The sequence below is a fragment of the Chiloscyllium plagiosum genome, unplaced genomic scaffold (genome assembly GCF_037043375.1).
Source record: "Chiloscyllium plagiosum isolate Xiang-an unplaced genomic scaffold, Cpla_swu_hap1 HiC_scaffold_11, whole genome shotgun sequence".
Lineage (NCBI taxonomy): Eukaryota > Metazoa > Chordata > Chondrichthyes > Orectolobiformes > Hemiscylliidae > Chiloscyllium > Chiloscyllium plagiosum.
In genome coordinates this window covers 28,489,237-28,505,449 of record NW_028270149.1, presented here as the reverse complement: position 1 = coordinate 28,505,449, position 16,213 = coordinate 28,489,237, and the positions used below count along the sequence as shown (strand labels likewise).

Genomic DNA, 16,213 nt, shown 5'->3' with positions numbered 1-16,213 from the left:
TGTTCATGTCAAGCATTGCGGAAAGTTTGAGAGAAGATTTGTAGCTCAGGTGCTCGTTGTTGTGGTTCTGTTCGCCGAGCTGGGAATTTGTGTTGCAGATATTTCGTCCCCTGTCTCGGTGACATCCTCAGTGCTTGGGAACCTCCTGTGAAGCACTTCTGTGAACTTTCCTCCGGCATTTGTAGTAGTTTGAATCTGCCAACTAGCCACGAAACGACACGACCAGCTATCCTTAGTAGCCACACACGCAGATGACAAGCAACATGAATTCGACTGGGACAACACTACTATTACAGGACAAGCCAAACAGAGAACAGCCAGGGAATTTCGAGAGGCATGGCACTCACCCACAGATTCAATCAATAAGCACATTGACCTGGACCCAATATACCAACCACTGCAACGGACAGCTGGAACGGACAACCGGAAGCGGCAGATTCAAACCACTACAATTGTCGGAGGAAAGATCACAGAAGCGCTTCACAGGAGGCTCCCAAGCACTGAGGAGGTCACCTAGACAGAGGACGAAACGTCTGCAACAGAAATTCCCAGCTCGGCAAACAGAACCACAACAACAAGCATTGTGGAATTTGTGCTACGTAACAAATTTCCCAGACAGTCATTTTCAAAATAGGGAGTGAGCATTTTGACGGACAGTTGCAAATGCACTTACAAATATGCCAATCAATGTTGGTTTTCATAATGGATGAATTGTAGGAATTTCAATGTATTGATTTTCTTTGTGCAAGGTGTCTTAGACAATAGACAGTTGATATTTTCTCTCATCATAACTCCTCCTGTTTACCTTGTTCGCTTACAATTGAGATGGTACAGGGAGGTAAGGGCAAGAGGTGGGAAAAGATGGGGAGGGGAGCTTGACTTGGTATGGAGGCTACTAAGGGCCATGGTTAATGATTGGGGAAGAAAAAAAATAGAGGTACGGATACAGAGACAGGTGCAGGGCATTAAGTAGCATAGGTGGGGGTACGGAGGGTGATAGGAATGAGGGATGAGAGCAGGGTGAACGTTTTATATTTAACTCTCTATTTACAAACTTTGAGCATTGTGCCAGAGTCAGCATGCAGGCTTTTCTCCTAGACAGTGTTAGAGACAGTAGCCTTTTCTGCTCTTCCTAGTTTACCCAGCCTAACTCCAAATATACCACATGCCCCAAACATGGAAAATAGAAACTGTGACTGGCCACATTTCTGACTGCATATGGAACTCGGTACCCCAAAATCTTCTTTACTACTGCAAAATCTTCAATACCACAACTGCTGCTGCTAAGCATACTCTAGCGAGCAGACTCTGTGGTTGTAATCTGTGTATTTACAAGCCAGCTAACAGATATTGAGTGTAAACCCTGGACTGTTACTACTTTGAAAAAACAAATGACAGCATCTGGTGCACAGAAGCAAGACATGTCAGGAAATTCTGTGGTCATTCAGAAGGCTGCGTGTGGTCAGTTACACAGTATTCTTCTTCCTTTAACAACAACTAAACTGGCTACACCCAACAGCCCAGGATTGATGTCAGCATTTACTATAATACATGACACTTAATTCTCTGCAGTTTTCAAATTACAACACTTCCACTTTAACACACTCATACTTTTCCACACTCCAAATAATTTAAAAAAAACTTTAAAAGAAATGGTTGATCAAAATCTTAAAAGCTGGGGTCATACACTCATAATGAAAGACACACTTAATGATTTGCACAATCGCAGAAATAGAACTTCAAGGTAACACTGATGTGGCTGGGGAGGTGGGGATAGTGCTTGTGGAGAAAAGATGTTGACAGTTCAGATCAAGTGATTGGAATGTGAAAATGGCAGAACATCCACCAACACCATTCCCACCCCCCCACCCCGCCCAGCCCATGGCACCTTTCCATGTAACCTCAGAAGGTGCAACACCTGCCCTTTCACCTCCTCCTTGCTCACCATCCAAGGGCCTAAACAGTCTTTCCAGGTGAAGCAGCACCTCTACCTAGTCCAATCTTATGCATTGTATTCGCTGCACCCACTGGAGACACCAAACGCAGACTGAGTGACCACTTTGCAGAACACTTCCATAAGCAAGACCCAGACCTTCCCATAGCTGGTCATTTTAACACAGCGCCCTGTTTGCAGCCCCACGTCAATCATTGGCATACTATAGTGCTCTAGTGAATCACAGTGGAAACTACAGGAACAACATCTCATCTTCATCTTTAAATTGTGAAACTTTTTTTTTTTAGCTTATCATGTCCTCCCCTCCCCCCCATCCCAGTTACTGTCCTTTCAAGTCTGGCAGGAGACATACCATCGTTTGGCCATTCTCACATTCCGATCACTTAATCTGAACTACCAGCATCTTTACTCCACCAGCACGCTACACCCACTACTCCCACACACCCCTTCAGCCTCAAAACTGTAGCATAAATGCTGTTCCCTCCACTTCAGCACTGATGAAGAGTCATCTAGACTCAAAAACGTTAGCTTGCTCTCTCTTCATGGGTGCTGTCTGACCCGTTGTGATCTCCAGCATATGTTGTTTTCAATGTTGTTAACTGTAAATGGATTTGGGTTCAGCTTAAAAAAAGAAAATCTTTTGCAAAATTGATCAGCAAAACCCTTACACAACATCAAAATCCACACCCATTGCTGATGCTACTTTAAGGGGCCATTGGTCATCAGGTGAGTTTACAGCTGTGCATCATCCCTTGAGTGAAGGGCACCCTTTCTACAGAGATGTCCTTAAGTTATTCATAGGAAAGATTAGCATCTAGATTTTGGTTCATGATGCAAGGGTTGAGAAAATTCCTGGCGTTGCTCACTCCCTTCAGAAATACTGCCCACAAAAAAGGTAATATCATTGCCGAGTGCTGCAGTCAGGCCAGCTGACCCAGCCAAGAGGTCAGAGCTAGTCGCAAAGGCATGCCAGATATCGAGGTGGGCTGTGCAATTTCATCGCAGTTACAACACAGAAATTAAGGCCCCTTAGCTCTCACCCTTCGTACGTGCCCCATGCCACTTAATGGGACTTCCCTAACAAAGAATGCACAATGAGGCATTACAGAGAGCTCAGGGATCCATTGGAGTCTAGCCACAGCTGAACCAGTTGCACCCTTTAAAGGCCCACCTGAAAAAAGCTTTGATTCAGGGCCTGTTGATTATTTTTAGATGGCTCCCAAGTCACTCCAACTCAGCAAAACTCTGGGCGTTGGGGTGTTTTATTTCTGTAAAAGGATCATATGTACTACCTTAAAAATACTCTCTGCATGCTGACTCAGCTTCCAAAAAACTTACATTTAAATTATTTTGAAAAGTAAAATCCCACGTTTTAAAGGGGAAAAAGGGAATGCAGGTTGCGTGTTCACTTATTCTGCCCATCAGCACCACACAAATCAGTGTTGATATAGGACTTTTATGAATATGTTCTTTCACTCAGGTATTTCAGTTAGTGCAAGTAAATCAATGAGACTCTCACCATTTACAACACACTTCCAATGCTTCATTCATTGCACAATAGGTTTATTATGAGGCTTTCATGCAAAGAAGTATAATGATGTTGAGAGGGTGTATTGTAGAAATAGCATGTCCTTACTATTATGTATTTCCAAAATGTCAGTAGATAAAAAGATTTCTTTTAAAAATACAATTACAAGTTTTAGTTTGCCAGTGCTGTTTTAAAGCTACATAAAAATCCATGTAGACTTAAAGAATTATTATTTGAGAGCAATTCCAACAAAAAAGCAATACAAAATGTGAATCCATTTGTACTGTGCACACTGGATAAGAGACTAAGGGCAAGAAAGAGACAGAGACAAATCAAATCACAAAGAATGAGTATTAATCTACATAGTGAGCACCGGGAATAAGATGGAGATGAGAAAAAGATGGCGAGCACAAACAATAGCAGAATGTTTCTATTCTGATGCTTATGTCTATCAGTAGTGAATAATTGGTTCAAGTCATTAATTATATAAACATGCCTTATGAATTTTTAAAAAGGAAATTACACAAATGAGGAAGTCATAATTAATGCAAAAAGGCTTTCAATTAATATTCTTAATTAGTTTAACATAGATTATTCTCAACATTTAGGTAATATTCTTAATTAGTTTAACATAGAATATTGCTGAAAATGTGTTGCTGGAAAAGCGCAGCAGATCAGGCAGCATCCAAGGAGCAGGAGAATCGACGTTTCAGGCATGAGCCCTTCTTCAGGAATGCCCGAAACGTCGATTCTCCTGCTCCTTGGATGCTGCCTGACCTGCTGCACTTTTCCAGCAACACATTTTCAGCTCTGATCTCCAGCATCTGCAGTCCTCACTTTCTCCTTAACATAGAATATTCTCAACATTTAGGTTCTAGCCAACATTTTGTTTCCATCGGTACAAAATTAAGTCCTGAACTTACACATCAGTTTAAATGACCCAGTCCAATTTTCTTCTCGAAAAGATGTCAATTCTTTTTGGATTGCAGTCCCAAGGCTGCTGTTAGTACTCTGTTAACCCATCCACTTGCTCATTCTTCAATATGGGAGTCTAAGACAGTGATTGTCTGATGTAAGGTGCGTGATTTATATTTATTTTAATATCAATTATTTTTGAGTTTGGATTTTTGAATTTTGAACAAATGGCACCAGTTTCCTGTGTGTTTGAAAGTGTTTAATGATTAATTTGTAAGTATTTCTGTAGCCATGGTGATGTCTTTAAAGAGAACTCTGAGAAATAGTTTTGGTAGCTAATGGGAACTTGTTTATATTGAGAAACTTTATGAGCGAAGAATAACAGTGCAGTGCATTAAGCATTCATATAGAACATCCTGGATTTTTTTGAGGCCTCAGGAAAACACCAGAGCTTGGAAAAATAAGATCTTTGAAGTTTTGGTTTGGGCAATTCTGCAGGCTTCTTAGCTGAAGCTGGATGTAAAGTAATTGTTTCTAAGAAGGGGAGAGGAGAGTTTAGAACTGTAAAATAGGTTGTTATCTCAGGTGTAAGGAGTTTAGTTTAAAAGTTACAGATTAGAAGCATTTGGTTAAACCTCTGATCAAGTTAACCTAAGATGAGAAAGTTTATGCTCATTTATAGGATGAAGAGTCTCAGATTCCCATGACTGGGAATTGAAGCTATAGCTAATTCAAACCCTATCTGGGCTAGAGAAGGGAATTTTCTTTGATTTTTGCATACTTTGTGCTGTTGGGATTAAAGAGATTCTATTTTCACCATTTCACAATCTTTAAGTGGGTTATATGTAAATACAGTTTGGTTTAGGCTTTTATTCTAATTTCTTTTGCAAAATAAACCCCAGTTTCATTGTCAAAATCAAATCTGTAGAACTGCATGTGTTTCAGTGAACAACCACTTTGTCAAAATAACAAAAACAAAATCCATTAATCCAGACTTAATTTCAGATCTGATTTGATCAGACAGTAATAACATCAGATGTGGTCATTATGATTAGTGGCAAACTAGGCCACTAAACAAAGCAACGTATGTTATTCCACAAATAATATTCACATGTGTCCTTTCCAACAGATGTGGCAGTGGTCAAAAATCCCAAACAAGGATCTAGAGCAATTGATTGCATCCATGTTTGGCCAGGAACACTGACTGAGCTGTTACACACATAGAACATCATAGCGCAGTACAGGCTCCTCGGCCCTCAATGTTGCGCCGACCTGTCATACCAATCTGAAGCCCACCTAACCTACACTATTCCATGTACGTCCATATGCTTGTCCAATGACAACTTAAATGTACTTAAAGTTGGCGAGTCTACTGCAGGCAAAACATTCCATACCCATAGTACTCTGAGTAAAGAAACTACCTCTGACATCTGTCCCATATCTATCACCCCTCAATTTAAAGCTATGCCCCCTCGTGCTCGCCGTCACCATTCTTGGAAAAAGGTTCTCCCTAGCCACCCTATCTAACCCTCTGATTATCTTATATGTCTCTATTAAGTAACAAAAAGATGGGGTACTGGGCTAATGGTCGGATACTTGGTAGTGTGGATGAGCAGAGGGATCTTGGTGTCCATGTACACAGATCTTTGAAAATTGCCATCCAGGTAACTTTACAATCCCCACTATTATCCCAGTAAAAACTAACCAGCCTGGCTTGAACCTCAAATGTACTACAGAACATACAATTCAGGAGTAACCAGAGGTCACATGGGCTATTAAACCTTCACCACCAGACGAGAGGATCACGATTGACCCATCTCAACCTATTCCTATCCTGTTCCCAATAGCCTTTGATACTCTTGGTGTCCAAAACACTGTGGCTTCAATCTTAAATACACTCAACAATTGAACAACCACTGCATTCCAGAGATTCATAATCCTAAGAGAAGACACTCTCCACGTCTCAGAGAGAGATTGCCAACTGCTTATCCTGGGTCCATAACCCTTCATTCTAGGGATGATGACAGTATATATATGGAGTGCTTTATAACAAAGACAATATGTGTATTTCTACATGAACAAATGACGGCAAGTTACAAAGTCAATTCAGGGAAGGGGACATGAGGGCAACAGACCTAGCTGCCATTGAACAATTAATGGTGTCAATGTGCTGAGAATTATAAGCTGAAAAATAAAGCTAAATTATTTTCAGTGTTTGAAATCATTATTCATCAGCTTGAGAGTCCATCAACCTCCAATATAAATCATTAACTTTCCATAAGAGTTAACTCACTGTAAATTCTCCTGTAACTGCATCGAATCCCACATGAATCGTGTGCTCAAAGTCTGAAGGAAGAGAGATCTCTGGGCGTTCTTTTTCCTTCTTCTTGTTCGCTATAGACAGAAAGAGAGCATAAATCAAGTGATATAAGGAAACATCTGTCTGTGAATATCCTACTGCCAGGGTTGAGCTTTAGCTGAATGAACACAGATGAAGATAATGACACCCTATTGCTCATTTGCCAAATCAACTGAACTGCACATCTGAAAGTTACTGTTTCTTCAGCTTCATTGATTGACTATCCAAGACAATGTCCGCATATATAATAATAAAGGCAATTTTTTTTCTTTGAAACAAGGTTACCAAATTCCTGGTACACAGGAATCCATAGCAATGTTCATCAGGAATATTATAGCCATGATGTGGAGATGCCGGTGTTGGACTGGGGTGGACAAGGTCAGAAACCACACAAGACCAGGGGACCTACCTGATGAAGGAACAGCGCTCCGAAAGCTTCTGATTTCAAATAAACCTGTTGGACTATAACCTGGTATCGTGTGACTTTTGACCAGGAATTTTGTAAATAATGTATGCATTGAACGATTCACCAGTTTTACAAAATGGGTCATTAAACTGTGTTCTTGATCTCAATTTTATGGCTTTCCTTTTGGCTATGTCCAATTTGCATGGAGTTTATTGGAGGGCTTTCTGTCACAGGGCTTAGTAAGTTTCCTTGCCCCAACTTACCAAACTCACTTTGTCAATTGTCTATGGCATCTCACATCCAATTCTGGTGCATCTTACCATACGCTGTTCCTGGAACGACTCAGTCAGCAGATATTCCCCATGCTACCTTTAAATTCTGCAGTGCACCTTGGTGAGTATCAACATTCCCTGTTCAATCAGAGGTATAATAAGTTGTGAAGGCTATGAGGGCACTCTAATTCCGCAACAGAGATTTGGAAGTACTGCGATAGGGTGGTGCAAAGGAAGGATTCCTCTTCCTGGAGAACTGGCAGAGGAGGCTTGGCCTACAGACCCTGCCAGTCTGGTCTGAGATTGCTGCCTGAGTCTGTGCCATCTCCCAAGTGCAGAGGAACATTCAACATCTCTGCTACTGCACCCACCATCCACCAAGATCATGCCTCAACATCCTTATTTGTTGACTGTCACATCTTCCCTCACCCTCTTCCTGCCTTAGCCTCTCAACCCATTAGACTGACATGACCTCGGTGGTGCCTTTTCAGTCCTTCACTATATCTCACCCCCATTCCCTCATGTGCACCAGCACTAAACAGTCCTGCCATATCATTTATTTCCCACCTTTTTCTCATTACAGGAGAAGACAGTCAACTACAGGGCAAGGAGAGGTGGGATGTGCCCGACATTAGGCTTTTTACTCCCCAAGGGATAGAATCCTGGCCTCTCACAAAGAGATTGTCCTATGGGGATAAGAACCATTCCAGTCCTGCTAAAATACTATATACCAATCTGGATATCATTGCCACTCTCCCGTTAGCTCTGCTCTCACTCAATCAATGGAAACCATTTGTAACCACAGGCCACAATGTCATCTTGCGCTTTTATCTTGCAAGCTTCACAAGTTTTCCCACAATGCAGAGAAATGGCAGTCTATGGAAGGATGGCTCTCCTTGATCTCAGAAGATGAGAGTACAGAGACTGAGGAGGAAGTATCTACAAATCTGCTTCCTGCAACCTTCCCAGCTCAGATGTGGAAACCAACATCATAGGAAGAGTGGGACAGAGAACCTGGTGAGCACCTCACTGTGACAGCTCGGCAACTGGCATGGAAGTAACAGCCCAGGCCCAGGCAGCTGGCACTCAGAGGTCTATCAGAGACCAACGCCTGCTCAGGCCCAGACAGGAAGAGACCCAGTGGTGTCGATAATCAGGGACCTCATACAAAACGAACAGAGTGAATCAGCAGCTGCAGAGAGGCATGTGGAATGCTATGGTCCTCTATGTCCAGAAGCTACAGCAAGGTAAGTGACTGTCTGTCTATCTCCATTGAGACAGGCGGGTGTTAGTCATTGAGCTACCTCAAGGTCTGGTGAACAGTTTCACACACACACCTAAACTCGAGAACACCACCAAAAGGGTCCCAAGGTCGAAGGTATGGCGACAAGAGCATGGGGAAATCTGCTGAGCACTCCGGCTGGCTCCTCCTTCTAAAGGAAGCAGGATACACCCGGCTGGAAGTAAACTACACAGAGTCCCCACAGCGTTTGTCATTCAGACCCTGCAGAGGTAGGCCACATCTCCACCTCCACTTGCCACTTCTCCAAACCTTGGAAATTCAAACCAAACTGGGACAACTTGACTCCTACAAGACAATCCTTGGCAAGCCTGGCCTGTCTAGACAAATGTCCCCATGTTAGCCCCATCAAACCATCAATGCTCTTCACAGCCGAGCAGCTTCGTGGCTCACTGAGAAGAGAGACATAATGGGAGGGAGAGGAAGAGGGGAAAAAAAATCCTTGAGAGCATTTTGTTGGTTCAAGTGAAAAAGGCTGTTTTGAAAATGAAACTTTGTACAGAAATGACTTTAACACAATCCGCAGCAGTTCATGGCTGCACACATTGTCTCACAGATTGAGATGCACCACTTACAGTCAGAGGAAACAACCCATACACATCAGCTCGGTGCTAATGGCACTTTTGCCTCACCTGGATGAAGATGTTTGGTTTCCTTTGTACACAAATGTGCAGCAGCCAAACAGCCATCCAGCTGCTGCTGTGCCCGTGGGGTTGGGCGGGGGGGGGGGGCAGTGGGGCAAGGGGGGGGGGAGGGGGAGGGCACCTACACAGAGAGGGGTAGTGCTGGAGGATGGCTAGGGGAGCCTGGGTGCCTATGTGCTACACCTTTCAGAAGCCTGTGACCTCGACTGTTCCCTTCTAAACAGTCCTGTGTGCAGGTGAGCGCTGCAGCCTCCTCCCTCAAAGGGAGAGTCATTTACCCCGCTCACTGTGAGTGAACAGCCATTTTTCTCCCATTGTAGACCTTTGAGCATAATGGAAGGGGATGGTGAGCACTCCTTTTCCAGTGGCTACCAGCCAAAGCCTGATGTTTCAGTCACCCACCCCCGAGATAACTTCGGAGCCCATCCCATTATAGCCATTAGGTTCACACTGCCACAAGTCTTGTAGCGGCCCTCCCTCAAAGGCAGAGACACTTGCCCTACCCACCCCGGGTGTGCTCACAGCCATTTTAGTCCCCACTGCTTGCTTCCAATTTCCGCCATGATGGAAGGTGACAGTGCACCCCTCCTCTTCCAGTGGCTTTTAGTCCCTCCTATGAATGCCATCATCTTCACACCTCCCCACCCAAGCCATCTCTATTCACGTACAACTGTCTACCCCTCCCACCCAAACCCTGGCAGATGAGGTGAACATGCCAGGAGTGCTCATTCATTGTCCCAACCAAAGACAGGATGCTCCTGACCATAGACCAGCCCACTCCCACATTACTCCTGCCCCAGCCATACTTCATGGTATCACAGTCTTCAAAATCCTGCTCCCCCAACACCCTCACACCATTCCCCACCAAATGTCTTGAAGAGGGCAAGGCTCAATGCTACAGCTCCGATACTTTTTTTAAAAAATGCATTCATTTTGTTGGATGTAGGTGCTATTTGCCAGCCAGCAATTATTGCCCATCCCTAGTTACACTGGAGATGGTGATGGTGAGCTGCCTTCTTGAACCATTGCAATCCACCTGCTGTGGGCTGGCCCACAATACCATTAGGGAGGGAATTCCAGGATTTGGACCAGCTGCTGGTATATTTCCAAGTCAGGATGGCGAGCAGCTTGTAAGGGAATTTGAAGGTGGTGGTGTTCCCATGTATGTGCTGCCCTTGTTCTTCTAGATGGAAGTGGTCAAGGGCTTGGAAGGTGCTATCTGAGGATCTTCGGTGAATTTCTGCAATGTATCTTGTAGATAGTACACACTGATGCTGCTGAGTGTCAATGGTGGAGGGAGTGGATGCTTGTGGATGCAGTGCCTGTCAAGCTGGCTGCTTTTCCTGTACGATGTCAAGCTTCTTGAGTGATGTTGGGGCTACATTAATCCAGCCAAGTGGGGATATTCCATCACATTCTTGACTTATGTCTTGTAGATGGTGGATAGGCTTTCAGGAGTCAGGAAGGGAGTTATTGCAGTATTCCTAGCCACTGACCCAAGTCAACAGATCTTTATTCACTCTCAGCTTGAGCTTTTTTGCTTTATTCTGTTTCTTGCACTAAATAATCTCCAAACCTTTGCTGCCTCAAGGCAATTTTGTTTTGCAAAACATGATTTTCAATTGACTTTTCATATTGTGGAAGACTGTAAGTGGCAACATTTTTGAATCAATATTGTCCTGAAATTACAAATTAACTGCTCAATACCTTATATGGGGGTGGAGCAAGATTTTATATTCCAATACTCAAAACATAGCTTCATTTTACTCCAGTTCCTCTCATTTAAAAAAAAAAGAAAGATATCTTTAAATTTCACAATCTTGGGTTAAAGTGCACTAATTGGACTGTTCAACTTTCTCTTTGGATCTCTATCATTATAATATATTGATAGCTTATCTATTTTGCTGTTATTTCTCATCACGCAGTCAGAGTTTTTACAGCATTGAACGAGGTCCTTTGGCCCATCAAGCCTATGCTTGTCTTCAAGCATCCATCTACCCCAACTACAATTTCCAACACTTGGCCTGCGGACATGAAAGCTTTTGCATTGCAAGCACACATCTAAACAATTGTGGGCGGCATGGTGGCACAGTGGTTAGCACTGCTGCCTCACAGCGCCAGAGACCCGGGTTCAATTACCGCCTCAGGCGACTGACTGTCTGGAGTTTGCACATTCTCCCCGTGTCTGCGTGGGTTTCCTCCGGGTGCTCCGGTTTCCTCCCACAGTCCTAAAATGTGCAGGTCAGGTGAATTGGCCATGCTAAATTGCCTGTAGTGTTAGGTGCAGGGGTAAATGTAGGGGAATGGGTCTGGGTGGGTTGCGCTTCGGCGGGTCAGTGTGGATGTGTTGGGCCGAAGGGCCTATTTCCACACTGTAAAATAATCTAATCTAATCTATAAAGTAATCTAATCTAATTAAATGTTGTGAGATTTTCCACTCTACTATACCACCAGGCAGTTTGTTTCATGTGCCCTTAAACGCTCTGGGTGAAAAATATTTTCCTTAAATCCCCTGGAAATCACCTGCACCTTACTATAAAATCTGCGCTTTTATTGACCTCTCTACTATAAGGAAAAGTTTTCTCCTTATCAACCCTACCTATGCTCCTCAGAACTCCGTATACCTCAATCAGATCTCTTCACCTCCCCCCACCAGTTCTGCCTTCTATTCTCAAAGGAAAGTGGCAGCAGGTCCATCTCTTTGCTCTTCCTAGCCAATTACACAGGCAGTGCCCTGCTCAATCTTCGCTGCACCTTCTCTAATATAATCTCATCCTTCCTATAATATGGAGACCAAAACTAAACACAGTATTCCAACCTGGTCTAACTGCCTTATACACAGTCACATCATAACTTCCTTTCTCTTGTGTTCAAGGCTTTAACTAATAAAAGGAAAGCACTCCATTTGCCTTCTTAACAACCTTATACACGTGTCCTGCTAGTTTAGTAGGATCTATGGACATGCACACTTCCCTAGTGTCCTACCATTCAATGTGTACTTGCTTGTGCCGAGCTAAAACTTTCTTTTGCAAGGGTGAGAGTGATCTCCAAAGTGAATGTAGAATAGGGGTCTGAGAACATTCTCTAATGGGAAACAAATTCATATCAAACTCCAGAGTGTGAACACTTTAAATACAAAAATAGTAAGCTGCATTCTATATGCTACTGGACTTCACGTTCAAAAAGTACCTTTTTTTTGTAAAAATCTAAAAAGTAGATTTACTATTAGACTTAGAACTAGAAATAAAAACACAAATGCAGAGTAAAAACATTGCCTCCAAACAGGCAACATTATAGTACAGCCTTCCTATTTGAAAGAACTTACACTGAAGGAATTAGGTGGGAACTCCAGGAATCTGAGCCTGGAAATGCAGAACAGAAGTCACTTCCACCCCTACCAAAGGTTATAAGCTCAGTCTCAAGTTGAGGCCCAAAGTCCACAGTTGTAAAAGAGCATTATATACAGGCAAAATGGAACTTGGGGGAAGATAAAGTGAGAAATCTCCACACTTTTTCAAAGTGCTTCTGAGAACCAAAAAACTAGTCCCTCCAGGGACCAGTTAGCCTGTAATACCTACATGGAAGATCCTTAAGAAAGGAATTCCTGTTTCAGCTGACACATATTCTTCAAAGACCTTACTACTTCATAATAGTCTCAACTGTATATGTTCCCCCCTTCGGTATCCAGCCCACCACCTTCCCACCTGTGAGCTCACTCCTCCAATACAGTGGGTGGGAAGCCATAGAAAAATCAGCAGCTTGCCCCCTGCATTATTTAAATAAATATTGGAGCTTGGTTACAAGCCAGCTGACCAGTATAAATACACTGCACATTGTGCAACTGAAGTGATCAGTCAGGCCTCTCCCCATGGTGACCAAACCCCCATTGCCCAAAAGGGACTCACGTCACTACAGGATCTGCGTCCTTTTATTCCTTAGACTGGTTGTGGCTCTATCAGCATTCACTACAGAGGTCTTAATACCAGAACTGCTGGAACTGCCAGCCAATCAAATTGGACAGATGCTTCACAAGAATGGGACTTGCTCCCACTGAGGGGCAAAAGTCCCAGTCTCCACTCTTTCCCCAGCCTATCCATGTTGTGGTGAGTCACCTGCCTGCAGGGTCCTCCTTGACTAAGTACTCACAGTACAGTAGGATTTCACAGGCTTTGACAGCTCTCCCTGTATGCAAGCTAAAACAGTGAATGACAACAGAGGACAGATTGAAACTTTCATGAAGCTATGTGCCGGCCTCATCCAACAATCTCACACACTCACATATCCAACTTTCCATCAGCTTGCATTGGGTAATATTCAAAAACTTGCATTTCCTTTATTCGCAAATCATGAATATGGAGGCCCATTATGACCACTGGAGTGATCTACTTAATTGACAAAGACCTCGCATCAAATCCTAGCCTCAGCACAAATAAAGAAATTTTTACATCTTGCATGGCATCTAATTTGGAAATACAGTAGAGAGGCTGAAACTTTACTCTTGTCGCCTGCTCCTGGGAAGATCGAACGCAGTCTGGCTTTCTTGTTCTTTTCCTCAGGAACCAATGGAAGTGGCTTCGAGCCGTGGTTAAGGGAAGATGAATCACGATTATTACTGTTCATTCTCAAGGGAGGAGCTGGTGGTTTCTCTTCAGCATCAATACTATCGGACATCTTCAGCAGTCGTCACATGTATCTAGAAACGGTGAAGAAAGCTACATTAATATTTTCATAACTTAACATGCTGACGCTCATCTATGAAGCAACTTCGATGTTCAAGGAGAATCTATCATAATCAAACGAGACAAATTTTGACGATAGAAAATAAACATTTTCACTTTGTGACATTGATCAGCCAACAACAAACTCATTACCATTCTATGTCCCCTTCGCTCCCATTCCGTAGACGTCTCTCATAATACCAATTCAGATTTACAACGACAGACACACTGATCAGAATGTGTGTTTGAAAGGTAAAGGAAGGGCCAAAAGTAATAAAGAAAATCATGTTGAGGTATAGCTCCATTGACTTTATAATTTAAAAACTGTCCGGTGCCCAACTCCATTCTTTCAGAATGCATCATTCTTTGTGTCGAATAAAAGTGAATGCAGCAATACTGGGTCCAGTGCATTGCACAATTCTGCAGTGAAACCATTTGTGTACTGTGAGCAGGGTAATTAATGTCATTAAACATCAGATCACTCACAAATCCACAAGTAATCATCAAGAACTGTAAACTATACTAATCCATTTAAAATATTTGATTGTTTTACTTATCACCATGTAGATAAAACATTGACTAGATTGTAACAACCGTTTCTGCACTTTTTTGTGCCTGTAGTGATTGTGATGAGATGGACCTCAGAATACTAATTCCCTGACTGGATCAGATTAACAGTACCAATCAGGGAGCCTTGGCTGACTGATATAAACAGGAATGTTAGAGGTTCTGTTCACAGAGAGTTGGCTCTGAGGAAGCTGGATCAATGTCAAGGATTCTCCACCTGGAAATAAAGGGTTACTTAGTGATAGGATACCAGCCTCTGTGGAGTCATTTCACAGCCTTTTCAGCTGCACAAGGTGAGGACCACTGGATTCTCACATAATTTACTTGGGACTGAAGAGACTAAAGAAATAGCACAACATTTCAAGATAGTCTTTACAATGGAAAAAGCAAGGGAATACTGTTTTTCCATCAATTATATACTTCCATCATGTACAGATCAGAATTAGATTGTAAGCTATTAACTTATATTCAAGGAAATGTTATAGCTTTGGGATTCACTCATTTTCCTTTGGATTAAGCTATTAGAAATAATGTATTGTCATAGGCTTTATCTAAATAAATTCCAAGGCAATGTGAATAATCAAGGTAAATTTTAAGAATAATTCCAGGGAAAATACTGTTAGCCAAATGTTATTAATCTTCAAATAAAGATATATACATAATGATTCATACTTAATATACAAATACATATTAGACAGGAATTAAGTATGCATGTTTTGGAAATCTTTCAAAAGTGTTCAACAGGACTATGGAATATTTCATCTGCAATCATTCGCCAGTGTATCTGCTTTCAGAACACTGAATTAATTGCAAGTGTTGTTAGAATTGAAATGTCTTAATCAAGAAAAATTAATGTTCTCATCACTTCCTTTAGATAGAACCCCTCCTGTGTATAAGGCTGTACCAACATAGCTTTCAATGCAAATTGTTGTCCTTATCAAAATGCTTATTCATTGGAATTTCTTCTGAAAAAATATCATCAATCTGCCTTATATAATGTCACCCACCCAAACATTGGAACTAACATTTTTGTTCTTGCTCAATGCATTAGGAAAATTATCACAGAAGTTTCATTTTTTGAAAGTTTTACCTCAGGTTATTAACCCCCCCACATTGGAGTTCCAGTCAGTTTTAGTTTGTAAAACGTAGATGCTGCATCAACAATGTTGTGGAAAATAATAGAAATGTAAAGGTTATCCTGAACTAAGATGAAGCTCCACCCACTGCTGTAACTGTTCAATTGCACATCTTGCTTTTGTAAAAATTGGGGCTGACAACAATTTGATCAATTGCAGGTTAGTAAATCTCAAATTCAGCCACAGCAGCTGTAACTGGCTCACTGTTTCCAACTATAGACATACAACTCAATGCATTCTTTACATTTTTCTTGCAAGTTTCATTTTTCAATGTCTGTGAAAACGATGTGGTGCATGGTCAGAAATGTAAAGCATGCTGCATAACTACGTCACTGGCACACAGCAGGACTTATGAATCAAATGCTCCACTCAGCAGAAACTGCTACCAAAAATAATTAGAAGAGTTCTAAATCC

General features: G+C 42.2%; 1 protein-coding gene across 6 annotated transcripts in view; it reads right to left on the bottom strand.

Annotated features, from left to right (window-relative positions):
• The window catches only part of LOC122557344 (serine/threonine-protein kinase PAK 3), a 244,078-nt gene that overhangs the window by 80,892 nt on the left and 146,973 nt on the right, over positions 1 to 16,213 (bottom strand). For all 6 annotated transcript variants that reach the window (XM_087991933.1, XM_043704954.2, XM_043704956.2 and 3 more), the window contains 2 exons: positions 13,875 to 14,071; positions 6,691 to 6,791 (listed from right to left, as the gene is read on the bottom strand). In XM_087991933.1, the coding sequence (XP_087848059.1) occupies positions 6,691 to 6,791; positions 13,875 to 14,049 (276 nt within the window). In that variant the 5' untranslated portion in view covers positions 14,050 to 14,071. The remainder of the gene's footprint in view (positions 1 to 6,690; positions 6,792 to 13,874; positions 14,072 to 16,213) is intronic.